This window comes from Vombatus ursinus, unplaced genomic scaffold, assembly GCF_900497805.2.
Source record: "Vombatus ursinus unplaced genomic scaffold, bare-nosed wombat genome assembly UNPS02014814.1, whole genome shotgun sequence".
Lineage (NCBI taxonomy): Eukaryota > Metazoa > Chordata > Mammalia > Diprotodontia > Vombatidae > Vombatus > Vombatus ursinus.
Window position 1 is genome coordinate 16,779,102 of NW_020954592.1, and position 17,259 is coordinate 16,796,360.

The 17,259-nt window shown below is 33.5% G+C and overlaps 1 protein-coding gene across 1 annotated transcript in view; it reads right to left on the reverse strand.

Annotated features, from left to right (window-relative positions):
- EPHA6 (EPH receptor A6) overlaps window positions 1-17,259 on the reverse strand; it is a 1,252,883-nt gene that overhangs the window by 635,275 nt on the left and 600,349 nt on the right. The window contains 1 exon segment of the mRNA XM_027835345.1: window positions 1,775-2,110. Within this exon segment, the coding sequence (XP_027691146.1) occupies window positions 1,775-2,110 (336 nt within the window).

Here is a 17,259-nt window from a genome sequence, read left to right on the forward strand (position 1 = left end):
GCACAATTTAGTACAGTGTTTGCATGTAGTAAACACTTAATAAGTTATTTTTCACTCATTCATTTATCCATATTTTCATTCATTCCCAGATGGACAACAAACAGGGCTGTATGAATTCTTTTCTCTAAATTTAATATCAAAGTTAAAATGCTATTCAGATTTGAACCTAGAGAAAACAATGTCTTTTGCAAAATTTATATATGGTATCCTACTACCTTCCTTTTCAGTCTTCTTAACATTCAACATAACTCTTAACACCAGTTTCTTGTCTCTCTTTTAAGCCATCAACAAGAATTTATTAATAGCCTCCTACGTGTCTTGCTAAATCACAATAATTCCAATCGGAGGGCCAAAAATGATGGAAAATTCTTGGAGATGGAGCAATAGGTGCAATTATAGACAAAAGGGCATTAGACTTGGGGAGAGATTTTTTGGTGTAAGGAGTTTTTTCTTAATCCTCAGACCCTATTAGACTCATAAAAGCTGGTATAATTATACTTGCTACAATTTATAATTGTTACAATATATAAATTGGATACAGCAATTCTTACATACTTCTAAAGTCAATCTCACAATACTTTTGTGTTTTAAAACTAGTTTCTCACATCTAAAAAAATTAAAAAGATCCTATAAAATAATTATTAATCTCCATCGAAGAGAAATTCATTAGGCTGTTTCCTACTGATATGATTATTACTTTTAACATTGTTAATACATTATACTTTATGGCATTTGCTTCTATCTTAAATATCATCACATATTGCCTGTGTACAAAATGATTTTATTGCTTTATCTTATGCAAACTTATTTTACTTATTATGGTATTTTTTTAGAAAACAAACACATAGAAACATAAATTCCTGAAATTCTGAAAACCACATTTAAAAATTTATTATCCCAGCACTATTTATTGGAACATAAGCATGATTTAGGATATTGCAAAAGCCTAGATACATGTATTTGTCCTGTCAGGCTGTCCTAAATTACAGCACCATAGGAATACCAATGCAGGATTAAGTTGCATTAAAATTCAATATTGATATGAAGCAAACACACAATATCAATAAGTTAAAGTAAGTCTAACTTCATATTGTCAATTCCACTTAGATAATGCTGTGCTTAGAAAAAAACTTAAACCTTTCAGATCTTTTAAATATCAGAGTCTATTTGCCCACCACTAAATGTAGATTCATAATTAAGATATAACAAATTTATTCAAGTTTTTGGGGATAACTTTTGATAGAACTTATTAACAGTTTATGTAGTTATCAAAGAGAAGTATAAATAGGAGTTCTAATACATATAGCACAAATGGTCTACAAAGATCCTTAGTCATTAGTAAATAGCAGTATTAAGAATTAACATTAAGAATACATCTTTACACACTTGATGAATAGTTTATAGCAATAATTCATATTTACTAGACTATAATCAGTATATTAGTCATATATTCAAAGAAGGCAAACATTCAACCAATCTATAGTCAGTTAATTAAGCATAAAGTTAAAATTTTCTCATAAGTGAATGGATGTATGTAATGAATAGATGAAAGGGTATATGAACACCTCCCCAAATTCTTAAAACTGTCGTGGTTATTTCACCATTCAAAATTTGTAGTACAATAATATAAAATTTGACACAATCCACTTGTAGTCATAGTATTTCATAATCCATTTAAGTGTCCAGAAGCCAGTTTTAATCTGAATATGATCCCATATACAAAGAATGACCTATCAGCATATTTTAAATAGAGTAGAATAATAATAGCACTCACCATCTTGATCTGTCATCACTGTGATAGCTGTGAATGGCTTTGGAGAAAAACTCAACTCAGAAACACCATTCATCGCTTCTATTTCAAAGGTGTAATTCGCATGAGACACAAAGTCAACCACAGTCACAGAGGAATTGGTAAGACCGGTATGTCTTGGAATGAAGCGGATTCCTCCTCCACAGGCCTCACACAGATTTGCATCTAATCCACACTTTTTGCAGATAACACTATATGTGAGGTCCTTCCTTCCTCCTGTGTCACTTGGTGGACTCCACTCCAAAATAAGAGCTGTTTCATTAATATTAAAAATCACATTCCTTGGAGCTGAAGGTGGTCCTAGAGAAAAAAATAAAAGCATCATTGAGGTGACTACAATTAAGGCAGTAAATTAAAACTGATAGCAATAATTATATTTTTCTGATTATGAAAATTATTATGACCCAAATCTTTCATAAAAGGCATGTGAACACACCCCCTGGCTATAGTGCTTAGGGAATTGATATCTCTCTCTTATTCCATATTCTTAAAGTCAAAATGTATTGTAGGAAGAAACGAGGAAAAAGATGAGAAAAGTAGAGGAAGTAACTGAGGGTGAGAGAGGTTAATTTGCTTGTCCAGGGTCACACAGGTGGAAGCATCTGCACCAGGATTTGAATTCCTTTTCCTGACTTTGAGCCTGGCATTTTATACACTAAACCATCAATTGCCTATATCAGGGGTGGAGAATCTTGGCCTGCAGGCCACATGTGGCTCTCTAGGTCATTGAGTGTGGCCCTTTCACTGAATCCAAACTTCACAGAATTTGAAGCCCTAGAGGGCCATATATGGACTGGAAACTGCAGGTTCCCCACCCATGAACTATGTAATTCAATATTATAGTTATTCAACATTTATGTAACATATTATCTGTCAGATTTATGGATAAAGGAATAATTTATGACCAAACAAATAATTCATGGCCAAATAAGAGATAGAGAACATTACAAAATGTAAAACAGATAATTTTGATTGTATTAAGTTAAAAAGCTTTAACACAAACAAAACCAATGCAACCAAAATTATAAGGAAAGCAGGAAACTGGGAATTTTTGTTTTGTTTTGCAACAAGTATCTCTGATTAAGGCCTCATTTCCAAATATATAGAGAACTGAGTCTAATTCATAAAAATACAAGTCATTTCGCAATTGATAAATGGTTAAAAGATATGAACAGACAGTTGTCAGACAAAGAAATCAAAGCTATCTGTGGTCATATGAAAAAAAATTCTCTGAATCACTATTGATTAGAGAAATGCAAATTAAAATAACTTTGAGGTACCATCTCACACCTATCAGATTGGCTAATGTCATAAAAAAGGAAAATGACCAATGTTGCAGAAAATGTGGGAAAACTGGGACACTAATGCAATGTTGGTGGAGTTGTGAACTGATGCAACCATTCTGGAGAGCAATTTGGAGCTTTGCTCAAAAGATTATAAAACTGTGCACACCCTTTGATCCAGCAATACCACTGCTAGGTCTGTATCCCAAAGATATCAAGAAAGGGGGGAAAGGACCTATTTGTACAAAATATTTATAGCAGGTCTTTTTGTAGAGGCTAACAACTGGAAATTGAAGAGATAGCAATCAATTGGGGAATGACTAAACAATCTGTGGCATATGATTGTAATGGAATTTTACTGTGCCATAAGAAGTGAAAAGCAGGATGATTTCAGGAAAATCCTGGAAAGACTTACATGAACCAATGAAAAGTGAAGTGAACAGAACCATGAGAAAGTTGTAAGCAATAACAGTAACATTGTTTGATGAAGAACTTAGCTATTCTTATCAATATAATGATCCAGGAAAATCTGAAAGGACTAATGATGAAGCATACTATCTGCCTCCATAGAAAGAACTGATATTATTTGAAAACAGACAGGAGCATGCTATTTTCACTTTTTTTTCATTTTTTTTCTTTCATTTGAGTCTTCTTACACAAAATGACCAATATGGAAATGGTTTACATGAAAAAAAATTTACATAACATAAACATTTATTAAGCATGCCTTTATCTAAAGTGTTGGTAAAAATGTCCTTAATGTTTTGTTTTGACCAAAGACAGAGTTCTATTGACTGTCATGATAGTATGCTCTTAAATTGATATTCATTCATTAATTAATACAATTTGGGTACAGTTGTTCAACAATTAAGCTACTTGCCAGAAATATTGCTGAGGCAACATTTCTCTGCACAAGGTCCTCAAAGATCTTATAACAGACTGCCAAATGCCTTCCTAGAATTAAGATATACTTATCTATTTCATTCATCTGGCCTATAATTTAGTAATTCTACTAAAAAAAAAAAGAGTCAAGGCTGCTTTAGTATTGTTTATAGATTCATAGATTGCAAATTCTGGAAGGAGCCCTAGATGACAGAGGTTGAGCTCTGAAGTTTACAATTAAATAAAGTGAGGTTAAAAGGGCTTTACCTTGAGCACTTTGCTCAAAGTCATGCAGCTAGTAAGTGGTGGCAATAGGACCAGAGCTCTTGACTCCTATTTCAGGTTTCATTCTACTGCCCCCAATGTAGATTAGCTTTCATTCATATGAAGAATTCATATTATAGAAATTCCTCCTACCCATGGAAACCAGCAATTTATATAACTTTGAGTCTTAGTTTCCTTTGGGCACTGAGAAATTAAGTGGTTTGTGCAATATTACACTTAGTTTGTGTGGAAGACGGCATTATTCATGTTGTTCTCACTCCTAGGCTGTCACTCTATCCACTGTCTCTGTCATTTTAATATAGTGAAAAACAGAAGAACAACAAATAACAGGCTATATAAGGACAGGTTATTTATCATCTGTCTCAGAAAAGTGTTTTTGAAAGTCATTTTTTCTCTGAAATTCAGACAAAATATATTTTCCTTTTTATCAATGAAAATGTCCATATAAGAAAGTAGAAATTACATGTCTACAAATTCATGGTTATTTCTCCTAGTACCTATGTCTTAGAATTATGTCTCCTTCAAGTTCCTGAATTTTGAAATTCCATTATCTGAAGATAGCTATAATGTCCAGCATTCTTAAAACAATGCATTTGAGGGAAGAATATCAGATAGATTCTAAAAATGAAGCACACAGTCGTAAGGTATCTCAGAAAGGTCTTGTCATCAAAAATTTGCCTAATACTAAAAGAATAATTCTCAGGTAAAATGGAGTCTCTAAATATAATTGTGACATCTGAAATGCACAGTAAGAAGGCAGAGATGCACACCATTACTCCAATCACTTTCTAGCCACATAGGTATGCCTACTTCAAAAATGATTCTTATAAATCATGGCAACACAACTCTACTTTTTTGAACCTTTGGAAATATCCAATTGACAGGGTGGAAAAGAAGAAAAGGGAGCCAGTGAAAGAGATAGAGAACAAATTAGAGGAAGGGAATAGATTCCAATGCAAAATTCTAGAAGGTCAAAAAGAATGATACTGAAGGGAAGCCATTGAAACTTCTACAAATGTTTCACAATGGTGACCAATCTATAACTATTACAGGTGAGGTGTACTCAACTTCCTCCTCAAATACCTCTATACTCCCACAATATCACTGAAATATACCTCAGCTGTAAGTGGATGGGCACTGTCCCTTGCTGAAGTGCTTGAAACCCACTCACAGATGTCTGAGTTTTTGATTCTTGCTAGGATACTGACAAAAACCTCCCACCATCACCTCCCCTTCCCTCTCACTCATGATAAACTTTGAAGCTATACTATCTCTGTTTCCTTGACACCTTTTTGTCCCAGTTAATCTACAAAAAAAAACAAAACAAAAAACCCTCACAGAATCATAAAATGTGACAGTTGGAATGAATTCAGCAACCATCTAGTCCAATTCACACATGAAAGCAACCTCCACTATAACAAGCCCAACAAATGCAGGTTACACTGGCCTTTATTTCAAATTTTGATTTGATGGTGATGCTATTTCAATGTTTCACTAGTTACAATGTTTGTACTTTTGCCCCTTGTCTAAGTTTCTGACATTACTGACCTGATAATTCTTATCCCACTATAACCCCAAATGTCCAACTTCTCTATTCTAGGCTTTTGAAAATCTGAGCATAGCTGAAGAAAATGGAAAAAAAATCAAGCAGATTTCATTCATTACAAATTTATAATGTATGATTTTAGCTGACCCCTTATAAAGCACAAGGGAATAATAAATGTTTTACTTTACTTTTATCACTTTTTTATTTCATCACACATAATGACTGTCTCAAGTCTTTCCCCCTTCATGTTCACATATATCTCCACTATACACAAGAACATCTGATGACTCCCTCTTTACTACAAAGATTATGGCAATCAGATTATAATTTGCCTTGACTAATTCTCCTTTATATAAGACTTCTTAGCATAATCATTCTATTATTTTCCTACTGGGCAATGAAGATTCTTTGCCCCTTCATCCCATTCCTCTTCTATTTCACCAGGACCTTGCCTCAACAATTATCTCTTTTTCCTCAAGTATCTTCAATATCTCCTCTGGTTCTTTCTCATCCACCTCCAAGGTTGCTCTCAGTTCTTCACAATCATATAAGTTCACTGAAGAGAGAAATTATTTCATTATTTGTATTTGTATCACTATAGCCTTGGACAGTGCTGATACACAGTAGATGCTTAATAGAGGCTGGCTTGATCAAATTATTTATTGATTATATAAAGCTTTCCATTTGCTCTTCTATACTTTCCAGATTCTCTGCTGTATTTCTTTTTCTCTTTATTTTTAAATGAAAAGTTGTCAACATATAACATTTATTTCCATTGCCTAAATTCCCTTCCCCACTCTTGCAATTAGATGCATACATCTAAAACTACAGAAAAAGTCTCTCAGGATCTACCACAACCACCTAATTGTTGAATCCAATGGTGTACTTTTCAGTCCTCATTATATTTGACCTGGTAGCATCTGATAATGTTGCTTACCCCAATTGTTCATTTTTTCTCTTTCACTGGCTCTTTGCTTACTAGGACTCCTTTCTAGTTAAAAAAAAAGAGAGAGAATGCTATGAATCCATCTACTGAAATGCAGAACAGTGATTTATGTATAGGGGGAAGAAGGAAACTTCCTTACATCTCCTGGCTGTGCCCATGGAATCAGGTAGGTATTTCAGCAGTTTCTGTCTTAGAATTTTTCCATTTTTTTCTCTTGCTGAAGTATATATGAGAAAACTGATACATTAAAATTTTAGTTTTTGTATGGATTTTAATTTTTATATTTTATTAAAATGTCACAACTTATTATTTTGAAAATTACATAAATTTATTTGAAATAATTAGAATACTGTGTAAATTTTTAATTTCTTAAAATTTTAATTGCTATTGAGCCCAGTTTATTTGGTAACAGAATATGGCTATATGATTTTATGCATCAAGTGGAAAATTCTTTTTTTAGATGGACTGGATTATGGGGAAGTAAATTTAAAATTTCAAAAACAAATAAACAAAAAGTCCAATTCAATTCAATTACATGTGCACATGTATCTTTATGAATGTCCTAGACTATAATAACCTCTTCTAGGCACTGGACACTATTTTTAGTGTAATGTTACACATTTTTTAAGACAGACCATCTTCCATGCATCTGCTTTTAGAATTATGAATAAGGAAGATAAAATTAGCTCAAATTTGCAAGTATTCAGAAACTCAAAACATATATGGTATTTCATTTACACATTGTGGGCACATGCTTAAGGGATACAAAGCAGGGAAGTGGAGGAGCAAAAGGAATTGAAGGGGGGAGAATGACAGATAGAGAAACAAAGAGAAAAATCAAGGGAAGGAAATAGGAAAAGAGAATTACAGAAGAAAATACAGAAAGAATAAAAGAGAAAAAAGACATAATGCTAATTATAATAATTGTCAGAATTTCTTACTAAAATGGCTGTGGGATACTCTCTTGTGGCATTCAATTAAATTCTCATTTCCTCAGTGAAGCCTTCCTATTTCAGCCCCCACTTTCCTGAATTCCTGAAGTATTTATTGTCCATTTTTTGAGAAAGGTTGACTTTTGTTGTTAGTAATTAAAATTAAAAATAATATAGACACCTTGTGTTCATTAATATCAAGTCTTTGTATTAGTCACTTGGGAGATTCAATGGAATGCAAGCCAAATGTTCTGATCCCAAAGAGTTGGGAGGAGAGGATTTATTCTTTTTTTCTCATAAAAATAGGTCTTAGATTTATTAATTTCAATTTAGCTTTCTTAATTTCAATTTTATTAATCTCTCCTTTGATTTTCTGAATTTCTAATTTGGAATTTAATTGGAGATTTTTAATTTGCTTTTTTCTAGCTTTCTTAGTTCCATGCCCAATTCATTTATCTATTCTTTTGCTATTTTATTCATGTAAGCATTTAGAGATATAAAACTTCCCTTAAGGACCACTTTCACTGCATCCCATAAGTTTTGGTATGTTGTCTCATTATTTTCATTCTCTTGGATGAAGTTATTGATTGTTTCTGTGGTTTGTTGTTTGACCCACTCATTCTTTAGGATTAGATTATTTAGTTTCCAATTAAATTTTAGTCTTTATAGGGCTCTTTATTACACATAATTTTTATTGCATCATGATCTGAAAAGGATGCATTTAATATTTCTGCCTTTCTGCATTGGATTGTGAGGCTTTATGTCCTAGTACATGGTCAATTTTTTGTGTTTGTGCCAGGTATCACCTATAAAAAAGTATATTCCTTTCTATCCCAATTCAATTTTCTCCAATTTTTCACCATATCTAACTTTTCTAAAATTCTATTTCTCTCCTTAACTTCTTTCTTGTTTATTTTGTGGTTAGATTTTCTACTTCATAGAGGGGGAGTTTGAGGTCCCCCACTAGTGTAGTTTTGCTGTCTATTTCTTCCTGTATTTCCCTTAAATTCTCCTTTAAGAATTCAGATTTTATACCTCTTGGAATATATATGTTTAGTAATGATATTACTTCATTTTCTATGGTACATTTTATCAGGATGTAGTTTCCTTCCTTATCTCTTTTAATTAGATCTATTTTTGCTTTTGCTTTGTCTGAGATCAGGAGTGCTAGCCCTGCTTCTTTTTTTTTTTAACTTCAGCTGAAACATAATATATTCTGCTCCAGCCTTTTACCTTTACTGTATGTGTGTCACTCTTTTTCAATTATGTCTCCTGTAAACAACATATTGTAGGATTATGGTTTTTAATCCATTTTGATATCTGCTTCTGTTTTATGGGAGAGTTCATCCCATTCACATTCACAATTATGATTACTATCTCTGTCTTTTTCTCCATCCTTCTCCCCCCATTTATGCTTTTCTTTCTCCTTTCTCCTTTTCCATCCTCACTAGTGTTTTGCTTTTGACCTCTGCCTTCCTCAGTCCCTCCTCCCTTCTATTAACCCTTTCCCTTTTCTTCCCCTTTACCCTTACTGCTTCTTCCCTCCCTTCTATCCCCCCTCCCCTCTCTTTCCCCTTTTCCTTCATACTGCCTATAAGGCAAGTTAGATTTCTATACCTAACTGATTATGTTATTCCCTTCTTGAGCCGAATCTGATGAGAGTAAGGCTCAAACAATATTCATCTCCCTCCCTTATTTCCCTCTGTTGTAATGTAATTTACCCTTGTCTGCCTCCTCCTTTTTCAGTAAGTTTTCTTATATCAGATTAATCGGCATACTTGGATACATTTAACCCATGTGATTAGATTTTTTTATCATTACATCAAAGTCAACTTATATCCACCCCCTTTATGTATACCCCTTCAACATGGTGTAATAACAATACAGTTCTCAAGAGTTGCAAATGTCATCTTCCCTTGTAGGAATGTAAACAGTTTGCCCTTATTTACAACATATTGTATCTTTCTGTCCCATTTATCTTTTTATGTCTCTCTTGAGTCTTGTACTTTAAGATCAAATTTTCTGTTGAGGTCTGGTCTTTTTATCAGGAAAGTTTGGAAGTCCTCTATTTCATTGAATATCCATCTCTTCCTCTGAAAGATCATGCTCATTTTCACTGGGTAATTGATCTTTGGTTTTAATCCAAGCTCCTTTGCCTTACAGAATATCATGTTCCATGCCCTATGGTCTTTTAATGTAGAAGCTGCACGGTTCTGTGTAATCCTGACTGTGGTTTTTAAGAGATTTGTTTTCTTTAGTGTACTTTTTTCCAGTTGTCTCATTGTATTTTTTAAGGACTCTTCTACTGTTCTCATTTGACTTTTAAAATCCTTCTTGAGCTCTTCTAAGAAGGCTTTTTGGGCTTCGGATCAGTTCATATTGCCTTTTGATGTTGCAGATGTGGATTTGTTGACAATGTTGTCCTCTTCAGAATTTCTGCCTTGATTTTCACTCTTCTCATAATATGAATCTATGGTACATTTGTTTTTACTCTTGGTGTTTCTTTATTTCCTGGCCTTTAAAGAGATTGAGCTCTCCTGCAGGGGAGTAGAGGGCACTGACCCAAGCTTCTTGTGTTGGGAACCTAGGTCTTGGTCACTAGCTTTGTGTGCTGGGGCCTCTGATGTTTGTAATTAGAGGCTGTAGGGTTCTGACAGCTTATCTGGTTGGTGTTGGGCTGGAATCATCAAGGCTGGAATTTTCAGGCAACTCTAGGTTGCCTGCTTTTCCTTTCTTTTTGCTTTCTTCAGCTCCTTTCAGATGGATGTTGCAGGATGTTTATCTGCCTGGGGCTCTTTGTAGTGCTGCTTCCCTTATTTTTGCTGTGGCACTGGGACACCCATTTGCTGTAGAATACCTAGGCACATGGTGGTCTTCTGAGCTGGTTTTCACCAGTTCCCCTGCCCTCAGTAAGTCACTCAGAGGTTCAGGTATTGGTGTTTGCCTGCTCTACCACTTGGGTTTTAGGATCTTCTCCTGTTGTGCTAATGTGGGGTTTTCTGTTAGCTGGCTGGGATGCCTCCTTTTCTGTACTGCTTCCCTTCCCCCAGAGCAAGAGGGGCCTTTCCAGTTAATCCCTCATGCTACCTGGGCTAATGCACGGCTACTCCCTGTCTTTCTTCTGGTTCAGCTGTTTCAGGGTTTTTCCTGGGATGATATTTTCTGGGCTTTCAGAGGTTTATAGGGGAGGGTGGGAGCAACTACCTTTTTACTCCGCGATCTTGGCTCCCGGAAGCAGAAGTCTCCCTTTGTTCCTTTCCAAAGCTTGTAACTTTGACAGATCTGTGACTTCAGGTTTCTTTTAGGATTGTAGGCTTAATCATATGACTTTAGGTCTCAAGCTCCAAGGTTCTGGTTTCATATTAGTTGGTGACAAAGTTTCTCTATCCTCCCTGTCTCTCCCCCAATTCTGAGAGGAATTCTATTTTTTGTTGTTGTTGTTGTTTTTTGTTTTTTTGTTTTTGTTTTTTGTTTGTTTTTTGTTTTTTTTTTTGGAGAAGCAATTGGGGTTAAGTGACTTGCCCAGAGTTAGTGAGTGTTATGTGTCTGAGGTCACATTTGAACTCAGATCCTCCCGACTTCAGGACCAGTGGTCTATCCACATTACTACCTAGCTGCCCCAAAGATACTATTCTTTTTTTGTTTGTTTTTGTTTTTGCTAGGCAATGGGGTTAAGTGACTTGCTCAGGGTCACACAACAATTAAGTGTCAAGTGTCTGGTCTGAGCAGATTTGAACTCAGGTCCTCCTGACTTCAGAGCCAGTGTTCTATCCACTGCACCACCTAGTTGCCCTTCCCCCAATTCTGTTGACCCACTTTTCATCTCCTGTACACAGTGTGAGTTTATTAATGGTAACTAACAGTTTAGGGACATCAAGAGATTCTGTAAGAGGAACTTCAGATCAGAATTGTTGTCCTGGTCCATTGTACAGGGGATTATGCTTAAGGCACAAATTGTACTAAATGATCTCTGATGTTCTTTTATCTTTTCAATTTGAAATTTCATGAGGGACAGAGACAACATCCCAAGCTTCTTGATACATTCTGCTTTGACATATTATATTCTCAATGTGACAGGAAAATTATGACAAGAGTTCAGAAAACGAGTACATGGGCATTTGCAGTTTTTGTTCTTCTTACCTAGACTTCTACCTGGACTCATCATTATAATAGTCTCCTCCTACCATGTGATATATTCAAATTGTTGATCTTTCCCTTATTTATAGTGGAAAACATGAATTATTGTTCATTCATATTTTCATGAATAGAAAGAATGTCATCAGTTATGTGATGGGCTTCTGAAAGTATATAACTCTGTGCCTGTAGGTATTTTTTAAAAAGCAGATACTCTTCTAATTCAAGGGTCCTCATGCTCATTTGCATGATGATTAAATAGCTTTTTAATTGCCATTAAATTATACCAGCTAAACTGTGATTTCATGCAAATATTAAGTGGGAAAAAAAATGACATGCAGTGAATCATTTACTAAGATTTAGAACTTGGAAAAAAAGAGAGACAATTAATTCTAATCCTCAGATTCAACTAAATTATGTGTCATTGGGCTTTTAGGAATGTGGCTTTCTCATCATTTATAAATTATGCAAAGATTATGTGACACATGGGGGAAAAAAACTTGCCATCAATAACCCTTGTGGAGACATCTGTGTTGAAAGCTCTCAGGAATTACTTATGTTGATTCCCACCCTCATCTCTCTTAACGGGAAACAAATATTACATAAAAATGAAAATCAAATTCAATCCTCCCTTCCCCCACCAACCATTCACAATAAAATATTCACAATATTTACACAAAATTCTCAATAGTTATTCTTGTTGGACCTCAGCTATTTTTCATGTGCATAGTACAAGTTATTATAGTAAAACATAAACTTATGTTTGTTCATATATTTGAATGCAATTTTAGCTATATCAATTACTTGGAATTTAGGTTTGTCAAAACTGATGTTTTTCTGTGGCTTACAAAGACAGAAGAATTAAATGAGTTCTGGTCCTTCTCCCTCCTGTTCTCTTTCCCCATAGACACACTCAACATTTGATCCTTTTCTATGGTTCTTAAAATGGAGGCAACAGAACATTTTGGGGGGCTTTGGTGGGGTACGAAGATGCTGCCCATTTATGTTTCAGATCAACATGTATTCCCTCTGATAAAAGAATATTAGAGTTGCACACACATTAAAGAATATCTTGTCCACTCCCTTATATTACAAGCAAACAAAATGAGGATCATAGTTAAGTGACTCACATAAGGTCATAAGCTGGTTTCTAGTGAAACCAGTATTAAAATTGATGTCTCCTAGATCATAGTCTGATACTCTTTCTATTTATTATATTGCCTCTCCAAACACTTTCCTCTCAGAGTGGAGGTCATGTGGTCAATTGCTCTGAACTTTCTTTTGTTTGTTTTTTTTAAATTGAGTGATGGCAGGTCACAGAAGAAAAGAGTTTAGGGTCATAAGGAAATCAATCCCTCCCTCAGTTATTAAAATGTTATTTATAGTAAAATATGTGTGTAGGTTGATAATATCTTGCTGATTTGCATATTATACATACATATATGCATATATATTTACATATATAATCACATTTAACCCTATCTGCCTATTACATATAATTTATTTTATTTAGATTTGTGATTTCGTTGGTATAGAAATTTGCTGTGAGTAAACTTTTTCCACAGTAACAGATCAATGCCTATCCTAAAGTCACTGAGAGATTTACCTTTAGCAGTATATCAGAGGCAGAACTTAAATTTAGGCCTTCCTGGTAACTGAGACTAAATCCTTAGCCATTAAATCATATTGCTTCACAATATATACATCTATGTGTATGACACTTCACAATGAATATATGCAAATGTATATAACATATATGTATACACATAGACATCTTAACAATAAATATAGACCATCAAGGTGACCAGATTCTCATTGGGGAAATAATGGATTGGAAAATGACAGGATTCATTTATCACTTCCTTTCTTATGACTGTTACTACTTGCATTGATCAACCTTTCTGTAATTTAATCTTTTTGATTAAAGCAGTTAAATTAATTAAGTCATAAAAAGTCATTGTATATTCAGCCACATTCAAATAAATTGTGAGCTGTTCTATGGCAATAAATTAGACCCTTTGCAAAGCTTTTAGATCTCAAATGATAATTAACTTAAGTTTCCTTAAAGCATCTGAGAAGTTACAATTAAAAAAAAGGGACAATTTGACATGTCATTCACAGAAACTGTTTAAATAATTAATAAATGTGATTTAACACACATTTTCATTAAAATCTTTCTTTTTGAGAGATAGTATGCCATCATTAGTAAAAAAATAATACAAATGTATATTGAAATTTACATTTTCCCCTTTAGATTTTATGGCCACTTATAAGGAATTTATAGTATCTTGGGTCTATATATAGCCTCATAATTAAACTTTAAAAACTTGAAATCTATCTCCTTTTCCTTTAAAGAAATAAACCTTTTCACTTTTAACATATGCTTATATTGTTAAAATGATTTTACATGTGCATTATAAACTATGCATATTTTTAAAAAAACATAGATGATATAGTAATGAGAATCCTGGACTTGAAAAAGACCTGAATTCAAATCTTGTCTCAGATACTTAGTAGCTATGTGATCTCTGGTTCAGTAACTCAAACTCTCTCAGCCTAAACCTCTTCATCTGTAAAATCAGGGTTGTCGTAACATCTATTTTACAGCATTATTGTGAGGATCAAATGAGATAACATAGATATAGTACTTTGCAAACTTCAAAGCACTATATAAATGCTAATTATTATTATTGATATTATTGCTGTTATCATCATGTAAGGTAACATGTAAAACACTTTGCAAACATTGAAGGAATAGTTGTGTTGTTTCTGAGGATGAAGATGATGGTGAGAAATGATGAGTACCATTACAAATATATTTGTCAATATATTAAATGACTGACATTTCTCCTGAGATTGGCTTGTGAAAAACAGCAGGATTATGCAAATGTTGGTATCATTAAACTGACTGGCTATTTGATCATTAGTAGGCTAGAAGAATATTGACTAAGCCTAGGGCTGTCATCCTGCCTCGAAGGGATGGAAACAACAATTACATGTTGTTGCAGTTCATTATACAAACATCAGGAATGTGATTACAAATAGATTCATTGATAAGCTTAGAGTTTTAAAGCAGGAAAGATCACAAAGAACATTTATTTCAGCCTATTCATTTTGTACAAAAATAAACTAATGCCCAGAGGATGTAAATGACTTGGCCAAGTTCATACAACTGATTTATTCATAGACCCAGAATTAAGGCATAGAACTCGAGACATCTAGTTGAGTTCTTTTCATATAGTATCATCTAATCCATGATTATAGTTGACTAACACCTAAATAACGTGTTTTATAAATGATTTCTCTGATTTCTTTTTAAAAAATAATATTAAAAATTCAAGGTCTATAAAATATGAACATGCATTTTAGAAAATATTTCCAAAAATATGCCCATTAATTATATATGTATTTTCAGAAATATCTATTGATCAATGGTAGGCAATTCTGTATATTTCTTTTCATTTAAAAATAAAAATACACCATGTTACTTTTAGTAATAAAATGAGAAAATAATCTCAATATTGTCTTTCTTCTTCCCTTTTCAGACTGACTAATTTTCTTCAAAATTAAGTTTATAATAGCTAAAATAGATTTAACTAAAAGAGATAAACATGAAAACTACATTATGGTAGATGGAACCATAGAAAATGAAACAATATCAATAGTAAATGTCTATGTGCCAAATGCTATAGTATCTAACTTTTTAAAGACAAAGTTAAATGAATTACAGTTGGAAATAGATAGTACTACTATAATAGTGGGGAACTTTAACCTTCCCCCCCTAAGAATTAGGTAACTCTAACCAAAAAATTATTATGAAAGAAGGTAAGGAGGTGAATGGAATCTTAGGTAAGATATCTGGAGGGAATCGAATGAGAATAGAAAAGAATATACATTTTCTCAGTGGTACATGTTACCTTTATAAAAATTGACCATATATTAGGGGCATAAAAAACTTTATAGCTGAATGTAGCAAAGCAGATATATTAAATGCATCTTTTTCAGATTACAATGCAATAAAAATCATATTCAGTAAGGGACCATGGAAACCTGGATTAAAAACTAATTGGAGACTAAAAATCTAATCTTAAAGAATGAATGGGTAAAAGAATAAATCATGGAAATAATAATTTCATTAAATAGAATGGCAATAATAAGACAATATCTCTAAACCTATGGGATGCAGCCAAAATAGTAATCAGAGGAAAATTTATATTTATAAATGTTTATGTCAATTACATAGAGAAACAACAGACCAATGAATTGGGTATGCAATTAAAAAAGTAAACTCAAAAAAGAAAAAAAAATTCCCAATTAAATACCAAATTTGAAATATTAAAAATTAAAGGTGAGATTAATAAAATTGAGGGTAAGAATAATTATCAAAATTATGTTGTACAGCAGAACAGTGTAGATATAGAATGCACTGTAGTGCACAAATGATTATCATTACCCTGTGTTTGACAAATGCAAAGATTTAAGCCTTTGAGATAAGAATTCATTATTTGGTAAGATTTCATTATTTGGGAAAGCTAGAAAGCAGTCTAGCAGAAACTGGTCATAAACCAATTTCTTACACCATTTATCAAGATAAGATCAAAATGGATACATAACACAAATATAAAAGGGAATATCATGGAGCACATTACCTATCAGATTTATGAAAAGGAGAATAATTTATGAATAAACAAGAGATAGATGTGAGGGACTGTTTGATGCCAGCTTCTGCCAGATGGGGGTTGTGCCAGCATGGGATGGAAACTGGGTACCAGAAAGTAACTGGAGCTCTTGCTCCCAAGGCAGAGGCGGTGCTGGGTGGAGTTGTGGTGCACTGGGATGGGCTCTGGGTTCAGAGAGGTAACCAGAGCTCACGCTCCCAAGACTGGAGCAGTGCTGGATGGAGCTGTGACAGGCTGGGGAGGAAGCGGGGTATAAAATGGATAATTTCAATTATATTAAATAAAAAAGGTTTTGTCTCAAAAAAACCCAATATAACCAAGATTAGAAGAGAAATAGAAAATTGGGAGAAAATACTTTATGGACAGTTTTTCAAATGAAGATCTCATATCTTAAGTATATAAATAACTTTGTCAAATTTATGAGAATATAAGTCATTCTCCAATTGATAAATGGTCAAAGGATATGAGTAGGTAGTTTTTTTGATGAATAAAACAAAAATGTATCTAATCATATGAAAAAGTGCTCTAAATCACTATGTAGAACTATGAACTGATTGTGGAGAAGAATACGGAATTATGCCTAAAGAGTTATAAAACTATGTATATCCTTTGACCCAGCAATACCACTATTAGGTTGATATACCAAGATGATTAGGGAAAAAGGAAAATAACTTTTATATTTTAAAATATTTATAGCACCTCTCTTTGTGGTGGCAAAGAATTGGAAATTATGAGGATGCCCATCAATTTGGGAATGTCTAA